The sequence below is a fragment of the Hyperoodon ampullatus genome (assembly GCF_949752795.1).
Source record: "Hyperoodon ampullatus genome assembly, chromosome: 7".
Lineage (NCBI taxonomy): Eukaryota > Metazoa > Chordata > Mammalia > Artiodactyla > Ziphiidae > Hyperoodon > Hyperoodon ampullatus.
The window spans coordinates 110936145-110958198 of record NC_136920.1 but is presented as its reverse complement, the minus strand read 5'-3'; the positions used below and the strand labels follow the sequence as shown (position 1 = coordinate 110958198).

The following is a 22054-nucleotide window of genomic DNA, read 5'->3' as shown; positions in this document are numbered from 1 at the left end:
ATTCTTTTTTAAAAAAATAAATTTATTTATTTGTTTATTTATTTTTGGCTTCATTGGGTCTTCCTTGCTGTGTTCAGGCTTTCTCTAGTTGCAGTGAGCAGGGGCTACTCTTCATTGCAGTGCGCAGGCTTCTCATTGCAGTGGCTTATCTTGTTGCAGAACACAGGCTCGAGACACGCGAGATTCAGTAGTTGTGGCTCGTGGGCTCTAGAGCACAGGCTCAGTAGTTGTGGCGCACGGGCTTAGTTACTCCACAGCATGTGGGATCTTCCCGGACCAGGGATCAAACCCATGTCCCTGCATTGGCAGGCAGATTCTTTTTTTTTTTTAATTAGCTAATTAACTTATTTATTTATTTGTTTATTTATTTATTTTGGGCTGCGTTGGGTCCTCGTTGCTGCGCTCAGGCTTTCTCTAGTTGCAGTGAGCGGGGGCTACTCTTTGTTGTGGTGCACGGACATCTCCTTGCAGTGGCTTCTCTTGTTGCAGAGCACGGTCTCTAGGCACGTGGCTTCAGCAGTTGTGGCTCACAGGCTCCGTAGTTGTGGCTCATGGGCTCTAGAGCGCAGGCTCAGTAGTTGTGGCACATGGGCTTAGTTGCTCTGCAGCATGTGGGATCTTCCTGGACCAGGGCTCGAACCTGTTTTCCCTGCATTGGCAGGTGGATTCTTAACCACTGCGCCACCAGGGAAGTCCCGCAGGTGGATTCTTAACGACTGCACCATCAGGGAAGTCCCATCCAGATTCTTGTAGGCTTAATTTATTATGAGCATGCATCAGATCATTTAGTCTACTTGATTTATTAGAGTTATATTTAAAGATTAATAATCTTGATGAGCTTTACTGCTTAGAATGCTTAGTCTCAGTTACTTTGAGAGATTTATTTTTAATTAAATATATATTATATTTTATAATAAGCAATATATTCACATTATTCAAACTTGAAAAGTTATAAAAAATGCCTCTCTTGAACTCAGTCCTTTAGTCATCCAGTTCCCCAGGTCCAGAACCAACAGATGTTAATTGCTTCTTGGCTGTCCTTCAATTCAGATTCTCTAGATATGCATGTAATATATATTCCACCTGCCCCCTTTTTTTTTTTTAATACTATCTATTCTGTACTATGCTTTTAACTTAGTATGTCATAGACTGTTCCATGTCACTGCCTATTAGAGTTACTTGTTTCTTTTCTTTTATGGCTGCCTTGCATCCTAGGATAATGACAAAGATGACTACAATAATAATAAATTAATGTAACCATTGTACTATTGGTGGATTTTTAGGTTATTTCTAGTCTTACTACAGAAAAGGCTATGTTGAATATCCCCAGTTGCCTTTGAATAACTAAAATCCTTTTTCTTTGCTAGTTTTTTAGGATAGATCTTCTGTTTCATTTCAGCCATGAACCAGAGAATCAGTCAGAGTGCTCCAGTGAAACAGCCACCACCCCTGGCCCCCCAGAGCCCTCAGGGAGGAGTCATGGGTGGTGGCAATTCCAACCAGCAGCAACAGATGCGGCTGCAGCAGTTGCAGATGGAGAAAGAGAGACTGCGACTGAAGCAGCAAGAACTGCTTCGGCAGGTGAGGCCACAGGTTAGAGACCAGCCTTCCACTCTTGGGGTTTTGTTTTCCTACATAAAGTTGGGTGTGTTTCATCTTGGCATTTATTAGTGACAGAGGAATGTTGTTTCTCTGAAACTAGAGTGACACAGAAACATTCTGTCCAGCTCTCGTCTTAGTTTCTAGTTTCTTAACTGGCCTTTGATCACATAGGCTATGACTTGTCAACCTGTATCAGAAAGAGAAGTTTTGGTCGTATTCATTGCAGTCAAGCAAAAATCGAAGGAAGCAAGGGTGCTTTTCCTCAAATATACAGGCATACCTCGGAGATATTGCCGGTCAGTTCCAGACCACCACAATAAAGCAAGTATTACAATAAAGTGAATCACGTGAATTTTTTGGTGTCCCGTTGCATATGAAAGTTAATGTTTACACCGTACTGTAGTCTATTAAGTGTGCAATAGCATTATGTCTTAAAATAAACAATGTAAATTGTTTATTGTAAAATTTAATATAAATTTAATGTAAAATTAAATACCTTAATTTTAAAATACTTGATTGTTTAAAAATATTAACCATCATGTGAGCCTTCAGTGAGTCATCTTTTTGCAATAGTAACATCAAAGATCACTGATCACAGGTCACCATAACAAATATAATAACAATGAAAAAGACTGAAATTTTGTGAGAATTACCAAAATGTGACACTGAGGCATGAAGTGAGCAAATGTTGTTGGAAAAATGGCTCTGATAGACTTGCTAGAGCAGGGTTGCCACAAACCTTCAGTATGTTTAAAAACAAAAATTGCAGTGTCTGCAAAGTGCAATAAGATGAGGTATGTCTGTACATGGAATTGCAGACTACTATATATCTGAGGATTTCACTAAGGGGGAAACTCTGGGACATCACTTGGGGAGAAACATCTTTTACTTTAAATGAATTATTTGTCTAGGGGAATACACAATATGATATTTCTCAAATGATAAATGTTTCAGTATTGCTGAATCTAAGATGTTTTATTTAAAACAATACAGGCTATCCCAAGTTTAAAAGATCCCACAGTGCTTTAAAATTATCTACTTATGGATATTTTTTCGTGTTGGGATAGGTAGTTTCTAACATTAGAGAGCTGGAAAGCTTTACGACCATTTTTATCAGTTTTCTTTCAGAAATACTGTTGGTCTTTATGTGCCATAAGAATATATAATCCCTCATCTCAAAATGAATTTTTACTTTATCTTATTTCAGAGTGATAAAACCTAAGTTCAGATTTTGGGAGTGTGATCTTCTCAAAGCAGTATATTTTAAAATTTTTATGTAAATATTTTGGATATCAAACATGTGATTTTGAAAGTGTACAAAACGTAAACGTACAGTGAAAATGAAATCTCCTTTTCCATTTCTCTAGTTCTCTTTTCTGGTTGTAAGTAGCTATCAGTTTCTTGTATTTTTTTCCCCCCAGAGACATTCTCTCTGAGAACGTGAAATCTACATATCTGTAATATTTTCCTCACCTAAATCATAGCATACTAAGTATAGGCATTAAAAATATCATTATACTCTACATTTTTGTAGCCAGGATGTAGACATTTAAAAAAGGTACTTTTTTTTCATGAGTGTTATATTTTAATAGTGTCACGTGTTAATGGAAATACATGAACTTGATACAGTCATTGAACTCAGATTTGGGATTTGAAGAACTGGTACCTAAGAATTAAACTAAGCCATGGAATCCCAGACAGGCACACCTTTAAACTGTTTGTGCTATCGGTAACCTGCCAGTGTAATTCTAGTGTGGTTGGCACCAAAGTGAGTAAGAAAGATGATGCCAGCATATGATGTCAAGAAGTGGTCTTGAAAGAAATATTCCCTCATCCTCCTTTAAGAAGGTAGAGAAAGGAAGCACATTAACAAGATTACTGTATCTCTGATGGACTTTTTAACATATTACTATAAAGGAAAGATACTTTTCATTTAAATGAAACTTTATCATCGGAACAAGGTAGCACCATCAAAATTATAGTTATATAGTTCTTATAAGAAATAAAGCAATTTACGGGTATGTTTTACACAACCTGTTTTCATTTTGTTGTTACTGAGTACTAGATGGTGTATGCAAATATAATTTCACATATGAATTAAAGACTACCAAAACCAAGAAACCTTATTAATAAGAAAGTTTAAAGTTTGGGAATGGGCCATCCATCATTTTGTTGTTGCCGTAGATCAGCTCTCCCCCACCCCCTTCCCGCCCAATGGGCAAAATGCTGCTACTTATAAAATTCTTCATTCTAAAGAATTTTTCTTAATCTTATTCTCACTCTTACTCTGGGTGATGGGTCCTAGACAGAATAGTTTCCTTTCAAGGTAACTTCTTTATTTCTTCTTTACTACCTACTGTGTTGTCTTTTCTTTTGTTGAAGTGACAGACCTGCTCTATTCTTATACTAATGGTGTGTTTTTTAAGATTTTTTGGTTTTGTTTTTTAGCAATCAGTATAAATTCAGTATATCTTAAGCCTTTTGGCTTCCTGTGAACTTCTTCCATTGATAGTTTCTCTTATCACTGAAGCATCAAATTATATTTTTCCTGCTTCATCTAATATTCAGAAGTAAAGAACCTACCTGACCAATATCCAGTTTTATTTGAACCCTGACACCTAAAGTCTTACTGTCCTATCCTCAATTCTGTTTAACACTTCTGAGGTTTCCTTTTGTTATATGGCGACTCCATTGGCTCCTGTCTTCCTCAGTCTGCTTCTTCTTGGGCTAGCTTGGGAATTCTGTGCTATGGTGATATGTCTGGATACAATTTGTAAGTCAGCCTACACAGCCAAACCATGTGGCTTAAAGTAATTTTTATCCATCTTATTTTTCACTCTTAGGCAATGCGGAATATCAATCCCAGCACAGCAAATTCTCCAAAATGTCAGGTAGGCTCTTATCTGATGTTTTAGCATTGAAAACAGATATTAAATTAGGAAAGAGAAAAACTTGTGCTCCAGGGGCCTGTCCTCACTGAAGATTAGCACAGAGTAACTTTGAGGCATCTTTCTACCATGATACTTAAGTTAACATTGCTGTTCCCAGAAAGTTTACACTATCTGCTCCCTCCCCACTCCTCCCAGAGTAGTATTCAAAACTCCTTCGAGGTCTTTTTATTTTCCCCACATTTGATATGTAGTATATACACCCTGTCAGCCTTGAAGTGTCCCTGATTTTTTATTTGCGTAGCCTACAATACTACTTACAATGATTTATAGAGATTAATAATTTGAACAGTAACAAAGGTAGTACAGTTTATTTACTTGGGTAGGCTACTTTAGGAAATCTTATTAAGAATTATAATCATACTACTAGGAAAGGAAAAGGTTCTTTTAGTGAACACTCCAAAGAAAGAATATTAAAATTATCAGAAGAGGGGCTTCCCTGGTGGCGCAATGGTTGAGAGCCCGCCTGCCGATGCAGGGGACACGGGTTCGTGCCCCGGTCCGGGAAGATCCCACATGCCTCAGAGCGGCTAGGCCCGTGAGCCATGGCCGCTGAGCCTGCGCGTCGGGAGCCTGTGCTCCGCAACGGGAGAGGCCACAACAGTGAGAGGCCCGCGTACCGCAAAAAAAAAAAAAAAAAATTATCAGAAGAGAAAAGGATCTACCTGAGTACTGTTTTGGGTTTCTTTGTTGGCTTTTATCAGCATTCCTCCCTGGTGAACCCAAAGGAACACTGGTTGTGAAGGTACCTTATTTAGATGGAAAGATTGTGGCCATTTTTTCCTTCTATAACATAGGCACTTATCTGACTCAGGGAAAGAATCTCATTCTTGAAACCAAAGAGATTCTCTTTGTTCAGCATTCACAGATTTGAAGGAATTAGGAGCTGGGGGATTATTGCACTTCTGTCAGATTGCCAGAAGCAACCATGAAACACCTCATGTTCTGTGGAGCTCTTCTGCACTAGGCTAACAAGTGCATTGTGTTAGACTGAGCTGTGGAAGTGGGAATTGGCAGAGTTCCACTCATTTTAGATACTGTTAACTGGTCCATTGGAGCACCAGATAGAATCTTCACAGAGACCAGTTTACTTTGTGAGAGGAAAAACCCTATTCATTGTCTATCTCATAAATGCCTCCTTTAATCAAGAAATCCAGGGAATAACTAATGAACGTCATCTTTGCTAAAGCAGAGCAGACATTCTTACAATGGGGACCACTAATACCACATTTGACTGGGAAGAGCACTGTAGCATTGGATCTTTATATAAAGTGAAGACATTTTTCCTTGCTTTTTCTCTGAAGTGTTTCTTTTATTTGTAATAAATGAAGTAGAAACATAGGAGCAAAAATTAATTCAAATGAGATTTGGGATCAAGCAAAAAGTTCTCCATGTTAAAGTGTTTTGAAATTGTTTCCTTTTTATTTTTTCCTACTAAGATCTTAAACTTTAAATCTGATAAGTAAATTAGATACCTTCAGGTCTTTATTTCTTATATCAGTATAAGTGTAAACAGTTGCTCATTAAAATTATCAGGAGTTTTTAGATACTTCTTTTAGTAGTAAAGCTTTAGAAAAGTTGAGGTTTGTAAATTGAATTTCTGTTAAATTTGTATGGTATTAAAATTACAGAGTTGATTCCTTAGATTTGTCTAAGCCAGAGCAGGAAACCTGAAAGAGATAGGTTTTATAAAAGGTTTTTTTAAATTTAACTTTGCATATGTGGATAATAAAATACTGCCTTGTTATATAAGATTCAGTTGTCAATGTATTTACCTGGCACATTGTGAAAATGTATGAAATTCCAGTATAGGGCTAAATTTGGAGTTGCTCAAATACCCAGAATCTGGTTGTATTTGTATCAAGCAAGTATCTGTGTTTTTCTCATCCTACATATTTTCTAGATTATCTTAAGGTAGATGCCAGGAAAGATTCCACAAAGAAGGGTCATATCTTTAAATAAGGTTACCAGGATAATCAAGAAAGCCAGAAAGAGCTTTCCAGTCTCAAAAAACAGACTGTAAAAAGGAATAATGAAGAAAAAGGGATGGATCCATTCAATACTTGAGCGCAAGGCACTCCTGTTCAGTGCTGTGGGGGATTTGGGTTCTGTTTGTTGTTTGTTTTTACTTTTCTAATAGAAATCAGTGCAGATGAGTTAACAAGCAACATGAAATCAGTGGCATTGTTTTGTAATTATATACCGCATTTGCTGTGGGAAGGTGCCAGACTTCAGAATGTTCACAAATTACTTGTTTCAAAAGCTATCCTTAAGTACTTCTGCATAGGATTAACAAAACCTGTCTGTATTGTAGGATTTTCTGGTCTTATAAACTGTCAGTATGGGTGAGGTTAATACAAAATTCTGAAAAATTGAGACAACTTTAAAGGGGTTAGTACATTTTCTTAGTTAAAAATGGAAATTATTGCCTTAATTTGTTAGGGTTTGTTGGCAGAATTTTGGAAAAACTTGTCCTCATAGAGCTTTAAATTTTATTTTGATTATTCACTATTTTTGTTTCTAAAGCAATTTCTGGTCTCAGAAAAAGAAAACTTTTTAAAAGTATAAACATCGTCTTTGCTCCATGAGGTTGAACATGTATGGAATGCTCAATCTTCTCTGTATAACTCTTTCTAATACATCAGTTTCTCCTCTGTGACTGGAGGGAGACCTTTGAGAGAGTGGGTTAGGAATGCATTCCAGCTTCTGTTTCAAAGTCTTTTGAAACTAACACTTTGAGGAAAGATAGTTCCCCCTGAGTGTGAATGTTTTTACCTTCTCCTGTGCTTAAGAATGTGGTTCTTAGTACCTGCGGTTCCCTAATACCTATGAGATCAAGCCTAAACTCTGCAACCTAGTTCATTTATGGTCTGTGGTCAGTAGCCTTCTTTCTCTCTCTCAATTCTGGTTAAGCCAATTACCTTCCTTCAGCCAAGTGCACCCCTCTGTCTTATTGCCATGATTCCACTCATGAGCTTTTCCCCATAAGGAGTACCTGACTTTTCCCCTTCCCTTTTACTGATTAAGATTTCCATTTCCTTCATAAGGCCTAGGTCAAAATGCATCCCCAAGTGCCCTCATCAGAATGCTTGAAACGACCCAGAAAATAGAAACAAGACTGCTATATATAGACAGCTTATCTCTGAGCAAATAATTGCTTTACTCTTCATAGAAATTATAGCTATAAATTTTTTGCAACTAATGAATATTGTGTAGTTGCCATTCCTTATGGATAGTAATAAATACACACCAGGGTCAGTTACTGGGTTAATGATGGATAAAACCCACAGTATTAAAGTTGAGGATATTGTACTACACTGTTAGCCCAAAATGGTGAAGAGAGTCAGATGTCCATAGTTTTAGTCAAATAGAGCAAAATAGTATAGGACCCCTGTTCAGAGCCATGTGAAAATAATCACCACAGTTTTTTTTTTTTTTTCTGAATTTAATAATAGCAAAGTTTTGGCTTTTTTTTCCCTCCAAACTCTCTTTTATGTTAGCAGATACTAGAAAAGCTATTTCAGAATCCAATTAATACCTTTTCCAAGTTTATCTCTCTTCTTTTTGAAGTCCTAATATTGAATAAATCATAGATTCAAATGATTCTGTGAATCATTCTATGAATTTGAATCATAGATACACATCTTCTTAGTCAAAAAGGTTGTTCTGAAGTTGAAGATACTTTGGTAAATGGCACAAATATTAAAAAAAAACATTCTAAACATTGGCTAAATGTTTTAATAACTTCCAACATAATTAAATATTCTGTGACTGTTTAAAGCTGTGTTGGAAAATGGGGTATGGCAAGACTTATCTTGAACAGTTGGAAGAAATGGCTTTTTGTTTGTTTTTAAAATTGTTGACATAAATTGCTATTACTAAGACAAACTGTTTAAAAGATGTGTATTTTCAGAGTTATTCTTCATTTCTAAATTTAGATTTCTAGTTTGCTAAACTAACCTACCTTAAATAAATTGATTAGGTTGGAGAGGGGGGACCTTCATTTGTGTGCCATATATTATCCAGAAATGAAACACTCTTACATAGTATTTGCTGAAGATAAAATTGCTTTAAGAAAGTAAAGTCGACATTAACTTTATAGAATTTTCTATAAATGGAATCATAACTTTTTCACTTTAGCATGATTATTTTGAGATTCATTCATGTTGTATTTATAGTTCGTTCCTTTTTATTGCTAAGTAGTATTCCATTGTAGGGATATACTACAATTGTTTATTTGTTCACCTACTGATAGATATTTGACTTGTTTCTAAATTTTGACTTGTGTAGACATATGTTTCCATGTCTCTTGGATACTCTAAAGAATTTAATAACCTAGAGATGTTCTAAATCCAGACTACTGACTTCTTCTACTGCCTTTCTCCTTACTTTTCTAAATGATGTGAACCAAAGCATCAGTTTTATATGGAGCCAAAATACTTTACTACCAGATATATATAATCTTAAAGTATCTTTTTTACCCTATGAGAAATGATTCTCCTATTTAAATGAGAGAAGGGAAATACAAAAAGGACCAATGGCTCATGGCTGGATCCTGAGTCCATAAAAGTCCACTATATGAACCAGGCAAATCATGTTTTCCTTTATAAACCATCCTGGAAAGTTGCCTCCAGACCAAGCTGGGACCATCAGTTTTACTTATAGTTTCAGATAGCTCTGACTCCACATGCGTCCCAGATTAGCTAAGATTTACAAGCTCAATGGGAAAAGCCACCACATTTTTGTATTATTACAGAAGAAAATGAGCTAAAAATATTTGCTTCCTTTAGAAGAAGTGAAATACTCTAAAAGAACTGTTTGACCTTTGAAATACAGAAGCATGATAAATTTTGGCTGAATTTCCTATAACTTGCTTACTTCTCCATTTTTGAAAGTCTGTCAAACTGTTTATTCTGACTACCTTTGGGAAAAAGAGAAGCTTAACGAACTTGTATTTTTAGCTCAGTATTCTAATATTAGACATTTGTTCAGGATAAAAAACTCCTTAGAGATAGACATAACTTTCAACATGAAGTGTTTCAACTGAAATCAGTTTTTGTAGACAATCCAATTATGTCCCAAGGCTGATTTTTAAAACAGCTATGCCAGATTTACTCAATTACAAAATGATGTTCATATTCATCCAAAATGTGTTTTAACAAAATTACTTTATTGCAGTAGAATGGGTTTATTCTACATAGGTACATGTAGATATATACAGGAATTTTTTTTTTTCTTTTGCTGTATGTGGGCCTCTCACTGTTGTGGCTTCTCCCGTTGTGGAGCACAGGCTCCGGACGCGCAGGCTCAGCGGCCATGGCTCACAGGCCCAGCCACTCCGCGGCATGTGGGATCTTCCCGGACTGGGGCATGAACCCGTGTCCCCTGCATCGGCAGGCGGACTCTCACCCACTGCGCCACCAGGGAAGCCCAGGAATTATTTTTAAATGCATATAATGGAGAAAGTTTATATGAGATATTTTTGATTTAAAAATTCAGATTATTTAACTTCATTTCATACTTATTCATATTAATTATTTTTCTCTAAAGTCACTGGCAAAAAGTCTGTACAACTCTGAAACAAATTTTTAATATTTTACTTCTAAAATTATTAATTCTATGCAGTGTGTTCACTTTCACATTTACAATCCTTGGCTAAGGATACAAGGAATTACAAAGCTTACTCACAATGAAACCCATGATTTAACTGTTCCTCACTGGCAGCAGGACAGCTTAGGGAGGAGCTCTTTCAGTTAGTTCTGACTCCACATTCACTCTCCTTCAAAGTCTGACTAGGTAAAGCATGGAGTAGGATACTTCCACAGATTTCCACATCTCTATATGGGGGTGTGTGTGCATGCATGTGTGTGTGTTTATGTGGAAGTGGATGTTACTGTTTTTATATTCAGTTGAACTCTGAACTTATTGATGTTATGTTAAGGGGAAGGGGAAGTTGGCCTGTTTTCCTACATAAATACATATGGTTCCCCCCCAATTTTTGACAATTTCCTTAAAATATCAACAAAAATGTTTCATCTTCCTTATTGAACCCAGTGAAACAAATTATGTTCACAGATGAAAATATTAACAAAAGAATTAATTGGGATTGACATATATACACTGATGTGTATAAAATGGATGACTAATAAGAAAAGAAAGGAAGGAAAGAAAGAAAGAAAGAAAAGGAAAGAAAAGAAAAGAAAAGAAAAGAAAGAATGCCCTGGGGAGGGGGCTACCAAGTAGTCAAGTTTAGTTAAAGTAATTTTGTTTCTAGCAAATACTGAGCTATGTAAGAATATACCCATTTTTGGATGATGTATGTGTAAGTTATTATATATCAATTATACCTCAATAACACTTCAAAAATTACTTCTAATCAACCCTGGTTGGTTGGTTTTGGGGTTTTGTTTGTTTTTCCTGTAAGTAGAAGTTTCAAACCTGAGCTGAATATCCATACCTGGTATATGGGTTCTATAATCTATGTATATGTTATTTATATCATTGGCCTTATCACATTACATTTGTTTTCATGCCGTATTCTTCACTATTTGATTGATAATACTAACACCGTCCTACCACCACCACCAGTAAATAAAGTGGCATTTTTTTCCCCTTGTTCCTTTCAAGTTCAGTTTACATGAATCCCTAGGTTAGTTACTCTTAGTCCTGGCTCAAATATAGATTTGATGAGAATTATTTCCATAGCCTTTCAGGGGGTTGGATATCTTCTTAGGCAACTTGTAAAGACTGGCCTTCTTATTCACATCTCTAAGTTACCTTTCATTGTAAATGTGGATAGTTGATTCTTTAGTGTCTGCTGACAGTAGAAATTCAGTTGTTAAAGGCAGCAAAAAGTAAAAATCTGATAGCTTCAAACAAGCGATGTGGCAGAATTCAAAGTAGCGAGAACATGGAGATTTTGCACATAACAATTAGCTTTAACTTCATAAAACCTTGAAAAAGTGGAAACCATCAAAAGGGGTAAAATAAACGTTGTAAAAACAGTATGAAAATTATAGCCAATTTATTAAGTTATTTCAGTAATGATGTATTTGCTTTGTGCTGCAAGGTTCAAAACTAGGTACACAGAAACATGAGCATGCCTTCCCTAGGCATCAGCCTCATCCAGAGCCTATAATTTTATTTACTTTAAAATTTATTGCTTTTGGGGCTTCCTTGGTGGATAGGACTCCATGCTCCCAATGCAGGGGGCCTGAGTTCGATCCCTGGTCAGGGAACTAGATCCCACACGCATACCGCAACTAAGACCCAGTGCAACCAACCAACCAACCAAATAAATAGATAAATAAATATTTTAAAGTAAAATAAAATTTATTGCTTTTAACGTCCTTAGATTTTAATAGCAACGTAAATTCTTCAAAGTATTTAGAAGCTCTTGTTTTATGCTCCAAAATAGTCTTTCATTTATTCATTTTGTGTCCTTAAGGGACAGAGAAGAAATAATTACAATATCATGTGATAAGCGCTAAGATCATGTTACATACATATGCTTACGGTGTGAAAGACATATTGTCTATCTGTCTAATCTAATCTAATCCGAAGATGGAAATGGGATCATTCTGGAGAATTACCTAGAGAAGGTAACTGTGTCTTAAATAATAAGAAAGAAAAGTGTTCTAGTCAAGAGTATATGGAAAGACATGGTACCAAGAGAAAACATTTCCTATTAAAGACCTGCAGGGAGTGCACTTTGTTTTAAAGTCACTTCTCACTCTGTAAGGTGAAAATGGGGGCGAGGGGCGCATCAAAGCTAGAAGATAGAGAAGGCAAGTAAAATGGATCCCCAGAAGCTGCTAGGAGTGTGGGTCGGCCTAGAACAGGAGACAGCAGGAGCAGGAGGGAATCCATTTTCTGAGGCTGGAAGGAAAGTTATAAAGGTGATGAATGAAGATGGCTTCGGGGGAGCAGGAATAGTCGACAGGGGGATCCAGAAAACCACAGATTGTTCCTGATGACCTCAGTGTTCTTACTTAAATGCGAGAGAGCTTGAAAAAGGAAAAGCACTTAAGTGAACAGGGTCTTGAGAGAGTGTGCCAGATTTGGAGCAGTAATCATGAGAATGTGAGAAAAAAGTAACCAAGGACCCAAGAAAAAACAAACAACAATGAGTGTACTAAGGAGGGCCCAGCCAAGCCCAAAGACTATTAATTTATAACAGTCTGGATAGTTGTATGATTTTTCTCTAGCATTTCTTAGCCGTCTCAGTACAGAAATGAAGCAAGCACATTTTTAGTATTGATTCATGGTTGGAATTTGCTATGTTGAAATAAAATTATATGTGTATCAGGAATCTGAAAGGTAATCATGTGCATTTAAAATGATCAGCCCTGCATTTAAACTTGTAGGGAAGGAGAGCCAATAGATTGGAATAGTAGGAGGCAGAAGAAACTGGATGGAAAGAAAAAATACGGTTCCAGAAAGCGGGATGAGTCCATGTAAGATTTCTGGGGAAGAAGTTTCTAAACCAGTTCAGGGTGTGACCGAGGAAGTTAATGACTGAAATACAGTGGTAAAGTGGTCAATATCATTGCAATTTAGAGAGCCAGGAATTTCAGCGTTAGATTACTATATAGATTTTGTGCATGGATGTTGACAGTTCCCGGGTGATAGATGCAGTTGCAATGAAGTGAAACAATGATCACTGTCTCAAACATGAGTAAAGATTGTAGAGGTAGGTTTGGTTTTGAATAGCAAGGTCTTGGCTGTACAAGTGGGTGATTGAGGTAGGTAGGGATGAAGATCACTGGAACCCAGAAATTCAAGGAACTCATGTTGCGTGAATCGTCTACGTAATGTATAAGTAATAAGATATAGTGGCATGTCTTAAAATTAATATAATATTGAAATAGTAATGAACATAAATGGTATTTTAATACATTTGCAACAACTAGAGCATGATACGAAAATGTTTTCTGTTGATGAAAAGCTGAAAAGTCAAAGGTATAGTAAATACTACTGTTTGTTGCCTATATTTATAATTGAAGAAAATGCTAGATTTTAGTTATAGGTTAATGAAAATAAAGATGTAATTTTTTTTCTCCATCCAAGTTCACATACGCTCTGCATTCTGTCATGATCCTCCGGTTAAGAAACCCATTTAAGGATGGGGTATCTAGAAGGCAGAAACCTGAGTAAAAAGAAGTGGTTGTTGCATAGTCTAGAAGTGGTTGTGCAGAGCTCAGAGAATATCTCCACTGCGTCTGGACCCAGTGGTGACTGGGAGTGAGGGTGCTGGAGATGGTGTGTGCCTCAGCGAGCAGGCTTGGCTCAGGAAGGCTGCAGGGGGTGAGGTAGTATCCTTTGTGATAAAAAGCCATAGTTCAGGTCAAACCAGAAATGTCGAGGGAGAGAAAGCTGATGCTCTAGCAGAGTTGATGTTTATGAGAGCTTGAGAGGCACAGTGGAAATCCTCAGGGCAGGGAGCAGCGAACAGATGACAAGGTGAGGAAAAGAACTGGGTGGTAATGAAGGTGTAAGAGTTGGCCAGAGTGAGGGGAACTAGCCTTGAAGCCCCAGGCAAATATAAAGCTGAGGCCTGGAATGTTTGGAAGCACGTTGAGGCAGGCCTTCTGAAATGATCAGGGTAGTAGTGGCCCATAGCTTTTGCTCAGTTTCCAGGCAGAATCTTGCTGAGAAATTGTTGGATGCCCCAGAAGATAGTTCAAGATTGAAAAACCTGAAGTCAGAATAAGTTACTTGATACAAAAGTGTAAAACAATGCAGGAGGGCAGTGAGGAGTGTTGGTGTCTTGGTAAATCACCAAATTTTGTTCTTTTGACTTTATTTTTATTACTGGTGCCAAATATATAAAACCATATGAGGGTTGGTGAGTAAAAATAAAACTTTAAGAAGAATTCTCTTTTTAAAGATCAGACTTGCCATCCTACCCCAAAGGAGGGATTTAGGAGTGTCTGCCAGAAAAGGAAAATACCAAAAGGAAGCTAAGTAGTTAAGTATATATGTTTTAGGGTTAATAAGACTAATTAAACTTTCAGTTTATATAATTTAATGTTTAATCACTTGAAATGGATAGAAGAACCTGGTCCTTCTGATTGGGAAACTCATTAACTTTTAGATGTTAATACTTCAATTCAGCTTTATATGTACAAGTTTATTACTTTAAACCTAACGATAAATTTGTTAATCAGTAGATTGATTCTGTTTATTTGTGTTGATTTTCTTCTAGGAATTAGCTCTCCGTAGCCAGTTACCAACACTGGAGCAGGATGGTGGGACTCAAAATCCAGTATCTTCTCCTGGGATGTCTCAGGAATTGAGAACAATGACGACCAATAGCTCAGATCCCTTTCTTAACAGGTTGGTAAGAGTTGCTACTGGCCAACATCTGAAAAAGATCATAGTTTTAAGGTGATTCTCCTTATACTTGTAATAAGCTGTTTGAACATCTTTGTGGGCCAAAAACCATAGCTGTAAATGAATCTCTCCATAAATGGCTAGTACAATAAAACTTGAGGATTAAAAGCTGGCTCATGTGAGAGGAAATGAGCTGTTCAGACTTGTAGAGGGGATACTTATTCACAGTCACGTGTTTGCTTGTGCTTATACTGTTGAAAAACAGTTACTTGCAGAATCATGAAGGAACATGTGAATGCCTTTCTATAAAAGCAAATGAACTGCATCTTAAACCTACTTAGGGCTGCATTGTAAGGATCATTAGAAGGAATTTTCCACGTAAGTGTTCAACCTGAGAGGTTTCACTGCAGGAGCACTGTAAGGCCTCATGTTTTTAAGGGCTATAGGTCAAGGAGATAAAAAGTAAGGTTGTGCTGCTTTCAAATAATGTATTAATATTAAAGAATATTGAAAATAACATAGTATAAGGATGATTTTTAGTGAGTTACCACAAATCTTGGGTTTCAGGAATATTGCAAAGATGTTATTTTATGTAGGGAGGGCTGTGTTGAAAACTGCAAGCTGAGACAGAACATATTCTTTGCCTCGAAGGCCGTTTAAAATTAAGATTTGACTACAGTTCTTTCTTCTAGATTGTCAAATATTTATGGAGTTTCAGCTTTTAAAATAAGGAACAAATGCTTTCTGGTCTTTGCTTTTTTTTTTTTAACCAATTTTGAACAGTGTACTTTTTAAAACATTTAAAGGTATTTTTGTTTAAGAAGGCTATAATGCTACCCTTTCAATTCTCACCAATTGAATTGAAAACATCCTGATCCTAAGAAAAACAAAATACCTTGTCATACCAAAATATTTAGTACAATAGAATTTTCTATCATTTGCTCTGTCTTAAGGTTAGTGCTGGTGCCCTAATGGGTAAGTTTGGTTTCAGAGGCCATCTAAAATGTATTTAAGTTTGCATTTACTCTTCTGACATATGCAGTTTAAAGTTCTGCCAAAAATTGAGTGTATTTATATAAGACTGTAGTTCTAAGCTTAAACTGAGGTTAATTAGGAAAGTTCATAGCCACAGAACTTTCTTTTCCACAAAGGAAATTTCAGATCAATATAATTCCAGTACCCACCTTATTGAAGGCCTGTATTGATCCAGGGATAAAATTAGACCATTTGGGAAAAAATGGATAGGCTGCATATCCTCCTGATAGTCATTTGTGCAGAATGTTTCTTAAAACTTTTGATAAGAGCTGAGCTACAGTTTAAGATTCTGTTTTCTGGTAAAGATCACAGAGTGGAACTTTACCAGTGTTGTTAGTCTCAGGGCAAAATCCCATGTCTACTCTCTGTAGTACCCCCAGTTTCTAAAACACACATCTGACTATAACATTTTTCTTTTCAGAAACTCTTGATGGTTTCCCCACTGCCCATTATTCGATTTATACATATTCCTTAAGCTCTAAACACTTGTTCCCCTAACTTGCCATGGAGTTGACTCTTAGTAGTGGTGGAACATCCCCTCATCTCCCTTTTACTCTGAGGTCTTTCAAGGCCAGCTCCCACATTCCCTTCCATGAAACCTTTCCCCTGTACTTTTCAAGCTTACTCCTCTTTGTTCTGAAAGCACTTTGCTCACGGAGCCCTTGTATATGATTCATTAATGTATTTGTTCACCTCCCTCCCTGAAGTTGTGAGCCTCTCAGAAAGCATCAGTTGTAGATTTTTGTTGTCGTTAATCTCTGTATCCTCAGACTAGTCTAATCCCTGTCACGTAGAAGCAGATGCTCAGTGCATGTTTATTGAAGGGAGGTGGGGGGCTGCAGGGAGCAGTTCCTAACCAGGGAAATGGCCTTGTGAACTCGGTCCTCAGGAGTGCCCATGTGCTTCCCCTGGGGCTTGGAAAGAACTCTGAACAACTGTGTACATTCAGCTCTCCTGTAACAGAGTCTTGAGTGTCTTGATACGTGCTCCGTTCTTAGCAGTGGGAATACAGTGATGACTAGGACCAGGCCCTTGTCCCAGATCAAGACAGGCGAAATAAAAACAAACCACATCCTGAGACCATCTCCAGAGTAGCTGCATTGTATACAAATGGTCTCAGAGGCAAATTCGTGTTCTCTTGGATCTGTGTGAGGCTTTTGAATCTTGCCAAAATCTGACAGAAGCATTAAACCAGTGGCTGCGATATACAGAGGGAAGGGGAGGGGAGAGCAAGGCAAGGGCATTGAGCAACTTAGGAAAGAAGTTTAGGGGCTGAGCTTGCGACCTCGAGCAACTGTTAAAGCTTGTTTTTAAAGCTTAGTTGTTTTTTGTTTAACTTTTGTGTAAGCTAAACAGCTGTTTAAGTGTCCAAGCTGCGGGGGAAGTGAGAGTTTGCACTGTAGTCAGAGGCCATTAAGAACAATTGCCTTGATTTCACACTTTGCCATAAGATTTTCTAGAATTAGCAGAACCCCCAGTTTTACAGGCGATGCCACCTGGTGTCTGCGTACTACTAGGTTAGGAGAGTGTCGTATTTATGAAAGTCATAGTCTAAGGATATTTACCATACTTGTATGTAAATCTGTGAGACTTTTCATTTAGCCTAAAGTAAAAATCTGTCTTGGCTCATATTTTTCTGTTTTTCTCGAGGTATGTGCCTTGTAGTTGTTTTTGTTTTTGTTTTTAATCTTCCCTTCAACTGGGACTCTCAGGACTCCTATCTCCTGCTAAGGTGTTTGTTTGCAGCTCCCCGCCTTTCCCAAACAGAAACAAGGAGATCAAGCGAGGGAGTTCAGTTCTTATCGGCAGTGACTCATCTGTTTTGGCCCAGTCCAAAAAGAAATTCTGGTTCTTTATTTTGGTTTGATTTTTCTGGCTTAAACTCTCTGCATGAGAGCTAGGAATTTAGCATGAATCTAGTGCAGACCTGTCTCACCACCCACCTGGAGGTTGTGTTTTGACCTATGCCTGTGACCACCACCACTTGGGGAATTGAGACCTTGAAACAAATGAGCCATTTGGAGACCCTAGATTCAAATGATACTAGAGAATATTTACACAGAATTTTCTGTCACCTAGGAAAACTGGAAATATCTTTCTTTGCCCTTATTGCCACCAAGCCCAGAACCTTAGGAGAAATTTTGGCCCCCTAAAGTTGCCAGCTTCAATTAGGATTAACTTGTCTGTTTCACCTCATAGCAAAAGAGCTTTGTATGGGCCCTGAAGGAGGGTGCTTGTTTCAGATGCTGCAGGGCAAGAATTTTCACTAATCCTCTTTGAGAATCATGTTGGTACTCAGCAGGTGTTTATATTTTTACCTTGAAATCATTTCTTAAATTTTTGTGTTGGTCTTTAACTCTCATTCTTTGTAGTGGCACCTATCACTCTCGAGATGAGAGCACAGACAGTGGACTAAGCATGAGCAGCTACAGTGTCCCTCGGACCCCAGACGACTTCTTGAACAGTGTTGATGAAATGGATACAGGTTGGTATTCTTTATTCCTCTAGCTTTCAGTGAGAAATAGTCATTGTATTACCAGGTGTAATTTAACTATTGTGAGCAAAGATTATTCAGAAGAAAACCAATTAAGATCCTGTAAACTTCAATTCAAATTGAGTTTGCTCTGTGGGGTTTTTTTGTTTGTTTTTTTGGCATCTTGTAATTAAGTCTTTTCCCAGTTTTTAAATGTCATGAATATCTCAGCTCTATTGGACATGACTTATTTTATATTTTAGCATTTAAAACAGTTAATTGACAAAGCAGTTGAGGACCCTGTTAGAAGTCTCTGTTATATGGATTTGTATTCTTTTTTCTTTTTTTTTTTAATAAATTTATTTATTTTTCTTTTTGGCTGCGTTGGATCTTTGTTGCTGCGCGCGGGCTTTCTCTAGTTGCAGTGAGCGGGGGCTACTCTTCGTTGCAGTGCGCAGGCTTCTCATTGTGGTGGCTTCTCTTGTTGCGGAACACGGGCTTCAGTAGTTGTGGCTCGCAGGCTCTAGAGCACAGGCTCAGTAGTTGTGGTGCACGGGCTTACTTGCTCCACGGCATGTGGGATCTTGCCAAGCCAGGGCTCGAACCCGTGTCCCCTGCAGTCAGGCGGATTCTTAACCACTGCGCCACCAGGGAAGCCCCTGGATTTGTGTTCTTAATTTTGGAGAAGATCTCTATATGTGATTCATATGGCTCTATATGTGATTCATTGTCTGCTTCCCTCTTCTTTGTGAGGGTCTTTGGTCCAACTTAGGTGGTATAGGGCTCAGGAAGCCAGGTAGGAAAGGCTAGGTGGTGGGCTTACCTACTTTATTGTTAGAATAGTTGCGGGGATCTTGCAGGAGCTAAGAAATACCTGCCTCACAGGGGTAATTATAGAACCCTTTTTCCTGTGGCTTACCCGGTGACCCTGGACTTGGCAGCTATCAGAGGGCATGAATTGGCGGGGAAATGAAGCAGTTCTCCAGCTAGCTAGTTCTTTAGCTGGCAGCTTCTAAAAGTGTTTGGCAAGTCTTCTGTACCTGTGTTCATCCAGCTCATGGCTTTGATGCTTCTGGGAATCCACAGCGCCCTCTCTTCATCGGAATCTTAAATCATCCATAGGAGTCACTTCTAACCCATCTCGTTCATAACACCTTTCCTGACTCCTCTGTCCCCCCATTTCTCTCTTCTCTCTAAACCTTTTTAACACTTAATGGTTTATATTAGTTTTTCTGAAAGCATGTTCCATTGAAGTGTTAAGGAATGTTAACATTGTCATGGGCAAAAAGGTTTCTTGGCAAGGTAAGTTTGGGAAACCTAGAAGCAAAGCTAGGAAGACTTATCTATCCAAGGACTTTTTGGGAGGCTTGTTTTTACTGTTGTGAATATGAATCTCCCAAGGGTGGAATAGAGTTTTGTGCAGTTCTTTTATTCTGTTCCCCAGTGTGTACTTCAGAGAAAGACAGGTCTATACCATTCATTTTTATATTTTACCTTATTATGGTGGTGCATACCTGGAAGAGAGTCAAGCAGTGATGCTGTTGTGTCATACTTGTTCTTTCTCTCTTGCTGTATATAATTTTTCAAGGAATTTTTTTTCAGGACCCCCTTCACTGCTCAGCACATAGTAGTAAGCAATCAAGCTTGTTCAATATCTGAACAATTTTGAAGCAAAAGGAAACTTGTGTTGTTACTTTGCTATCTGTGGGTTGTTTGACCTTAAGTAAACTGTGGGCCAGTGGAGGAGGTCGGTCAGAAATGCGTTTCTTTCCCTGTGCATTTATGTATACTCACATGATACGGCTCTGATGTTAGCTTTTCAAAAAGGACCTATTCTTTTTCTCCCTGTTCCATCTAGGTGACACTATCAACCAAAGCACCCTACCCTCACAGCAGAACCGTTTCCCAGACTATCTTGAAGCCATTCCTGGGACAAATGTGGACCTTGGAACACTGGAAGGAGATGGAATGAACATAGAAGGAGAGGAGTTGATGCCAAGTCTACAAGAAGCTTTGAGTTCTGACATCCTTAATGACATGGAGTCTGTTTTGGCCGCCACCAAGCTAGATAAAGAAAGCTTTCTTACATGGTTATAGAGCCCTCAGGTAGACTGAATTCTAAATCTGTGAAGGATCTAAGGAGATACACCTGAAATTTCCAAATAAGCCGGTTGTGATCTTCTGGCTAATACAGAAAAAGATGAACAAACGTCCAGCAAGATTCTTTCATCCACTATTTTGCTCTTCCTTGTCCATTGCTGCTGTTAATATATTGCTGACCTCTTCCATGTTTGGCTCTAAAGAATCAAAAAAAACTTTTTTTGTTTCTTTTGCTATTATAACTACTGTTTGTTTTGGGGGCTGGGGGAAGTGAGCCTGTTTGGATGATGGATGCCATTCCTTTTGCCCAGTTAGACGTTCACCAATCATTTTAACTAAATACTCAGTCTTGGAAGTCAAATGCTTCACGTCACAGCATTTAGTTTGTTCAAGCAATTGTTTCTTCAGCTGCCTTTGGCCAGTGGAAAAACATGACTTACTGGTCTGACAAGCCAAAAATGTTGTATCTGATGTTAAGTACTTATGCTGATTTGAAGAGATAGCTGAAACCAAGGCTGAAAACTGTTTTACTTTCAGTGGTTTTTTTTTCCTCCTAGTGCTATCATTAGTCACATAGTGACCTTGATTTTATTTTAGGAGCTTATAAGGCTTGAGATAATTTCCATAGAAATATATTAATTATTGCCACATACTCTAGTATAGGTTTTGGTGGGTTTTATTGTGGTTTGTTGTTGTTGTTGTCGTTGTTGGTTTCTTTTTTGTTTGTTTTTTGTCTTGGTTGGGGTTTTTATTGTTTTGGGGGTTTGTTTTTTTCTTTTTCTTTATTTTTTGTGTTTTTTTGTTGTTGTTTCTCAGAACTTAGGCAAATTACCATTATAGTGAATCTGTTTATACTTGTAGCTTGGGACAGTTATTGTAGTTCCTTTGGTAAATCTACATGTCCTGGTTTTTTTTTTACCATCTTATTTAAATCTTGGTAATCTGCTCTCTCTATATATACCCACACACACACTTATAATGTTTATGATAGTGTGATAGCAGAATGTATCTTTTTTTTTTTTAAGTTTTCCCTACTTTCCAATTTATTTTAAAATGGTAGCTTTGAATGTATGCATTTAGAATACATGACTAGTAGTTTATATTTCACAGGTAGTTTAAATCTGGTTGGGGCTGCAAATGTTGGTGGTAGTTTAGTGCTCTAGAAAGGGCTGTTATTATGGGTAGTGCCTAGAGGAGTCCTGTATGCCCTCTGGGCACACAATGGATATTATCTGATGAATTTGAAAGAAGCAAACAAGAAATGGCTTTATTATCCCCTGGTTAGTCCCTCAGACTAATTTTAAGTCTTGATGGGAAATCACTGAGTTAGGTTCATAGTGTACATGACAGAAGTAAGCTTTATATAGTGGTTTACCTTCCTTTAGCTTTGAAAGTTTACCTTTGCCTTAGTTTTGGAAGTAAATTCTAGTACTTTAGTTCTCTTTTGTAGTGAACACATTAAGGACTACATTGAAATATTACCTACAAAATCGTTCTTCTAAGACTTGCTTCTGCTTCTGTATGCTGAGAATTGACCCTGGATAGTATATAGAATACTGTA

The 22054-nt window shown here is 37.6% G+C and overlaps 1 protein-coding gene across 9 annotated transcripts in view; it reads left to right on the top strand.

Moving 5' to 3' along the window:
• Nucleotides 1-20641, top strand: part of YAP1 (Yes1 associated transcriptional regulator) — a 105316-nt gene extending 84675 nt beyond the window's left edge. For 3 of the 9 annotated variants that reach the window (XM_079709060.1, XM_079709056.1, XM_079709055.1), the window contains 5 exons: nucleotides 1400-1581; nucleotides 4446-4493; nucleotides 14758-14888; nucleotides 18293-18405; nucleotides 20252-20641. In XM_079709060.1, the coding sequence (XP_079565186.1) occupies nucleotides 1400-1581; nucleotides 4446-4493; nucleotides 14758-14888; nucleotides 18293-18405; nucleotides 20252-20490 (713 nt within the window). In that variant the 3' untranslated portion in view covers nucleotides 20491-20641. Of the gene's footprint in view, nucleotides 1-1399; nucleotides 1594-4445; nucleotides 4494-14757; nucleotides 14889-18292; nucleotides 18406-20251 lie in introns of all 9 variants that reach the window. The other 6 variants (XM_079709059.1, XM_079709054.1, XM_079709062.1 and 3 more) reach the window with 3 other exon arrangements.
• The last annotated feature ends 1413 nt before the right edge of the window (nucleotides 20642-22054 follow it).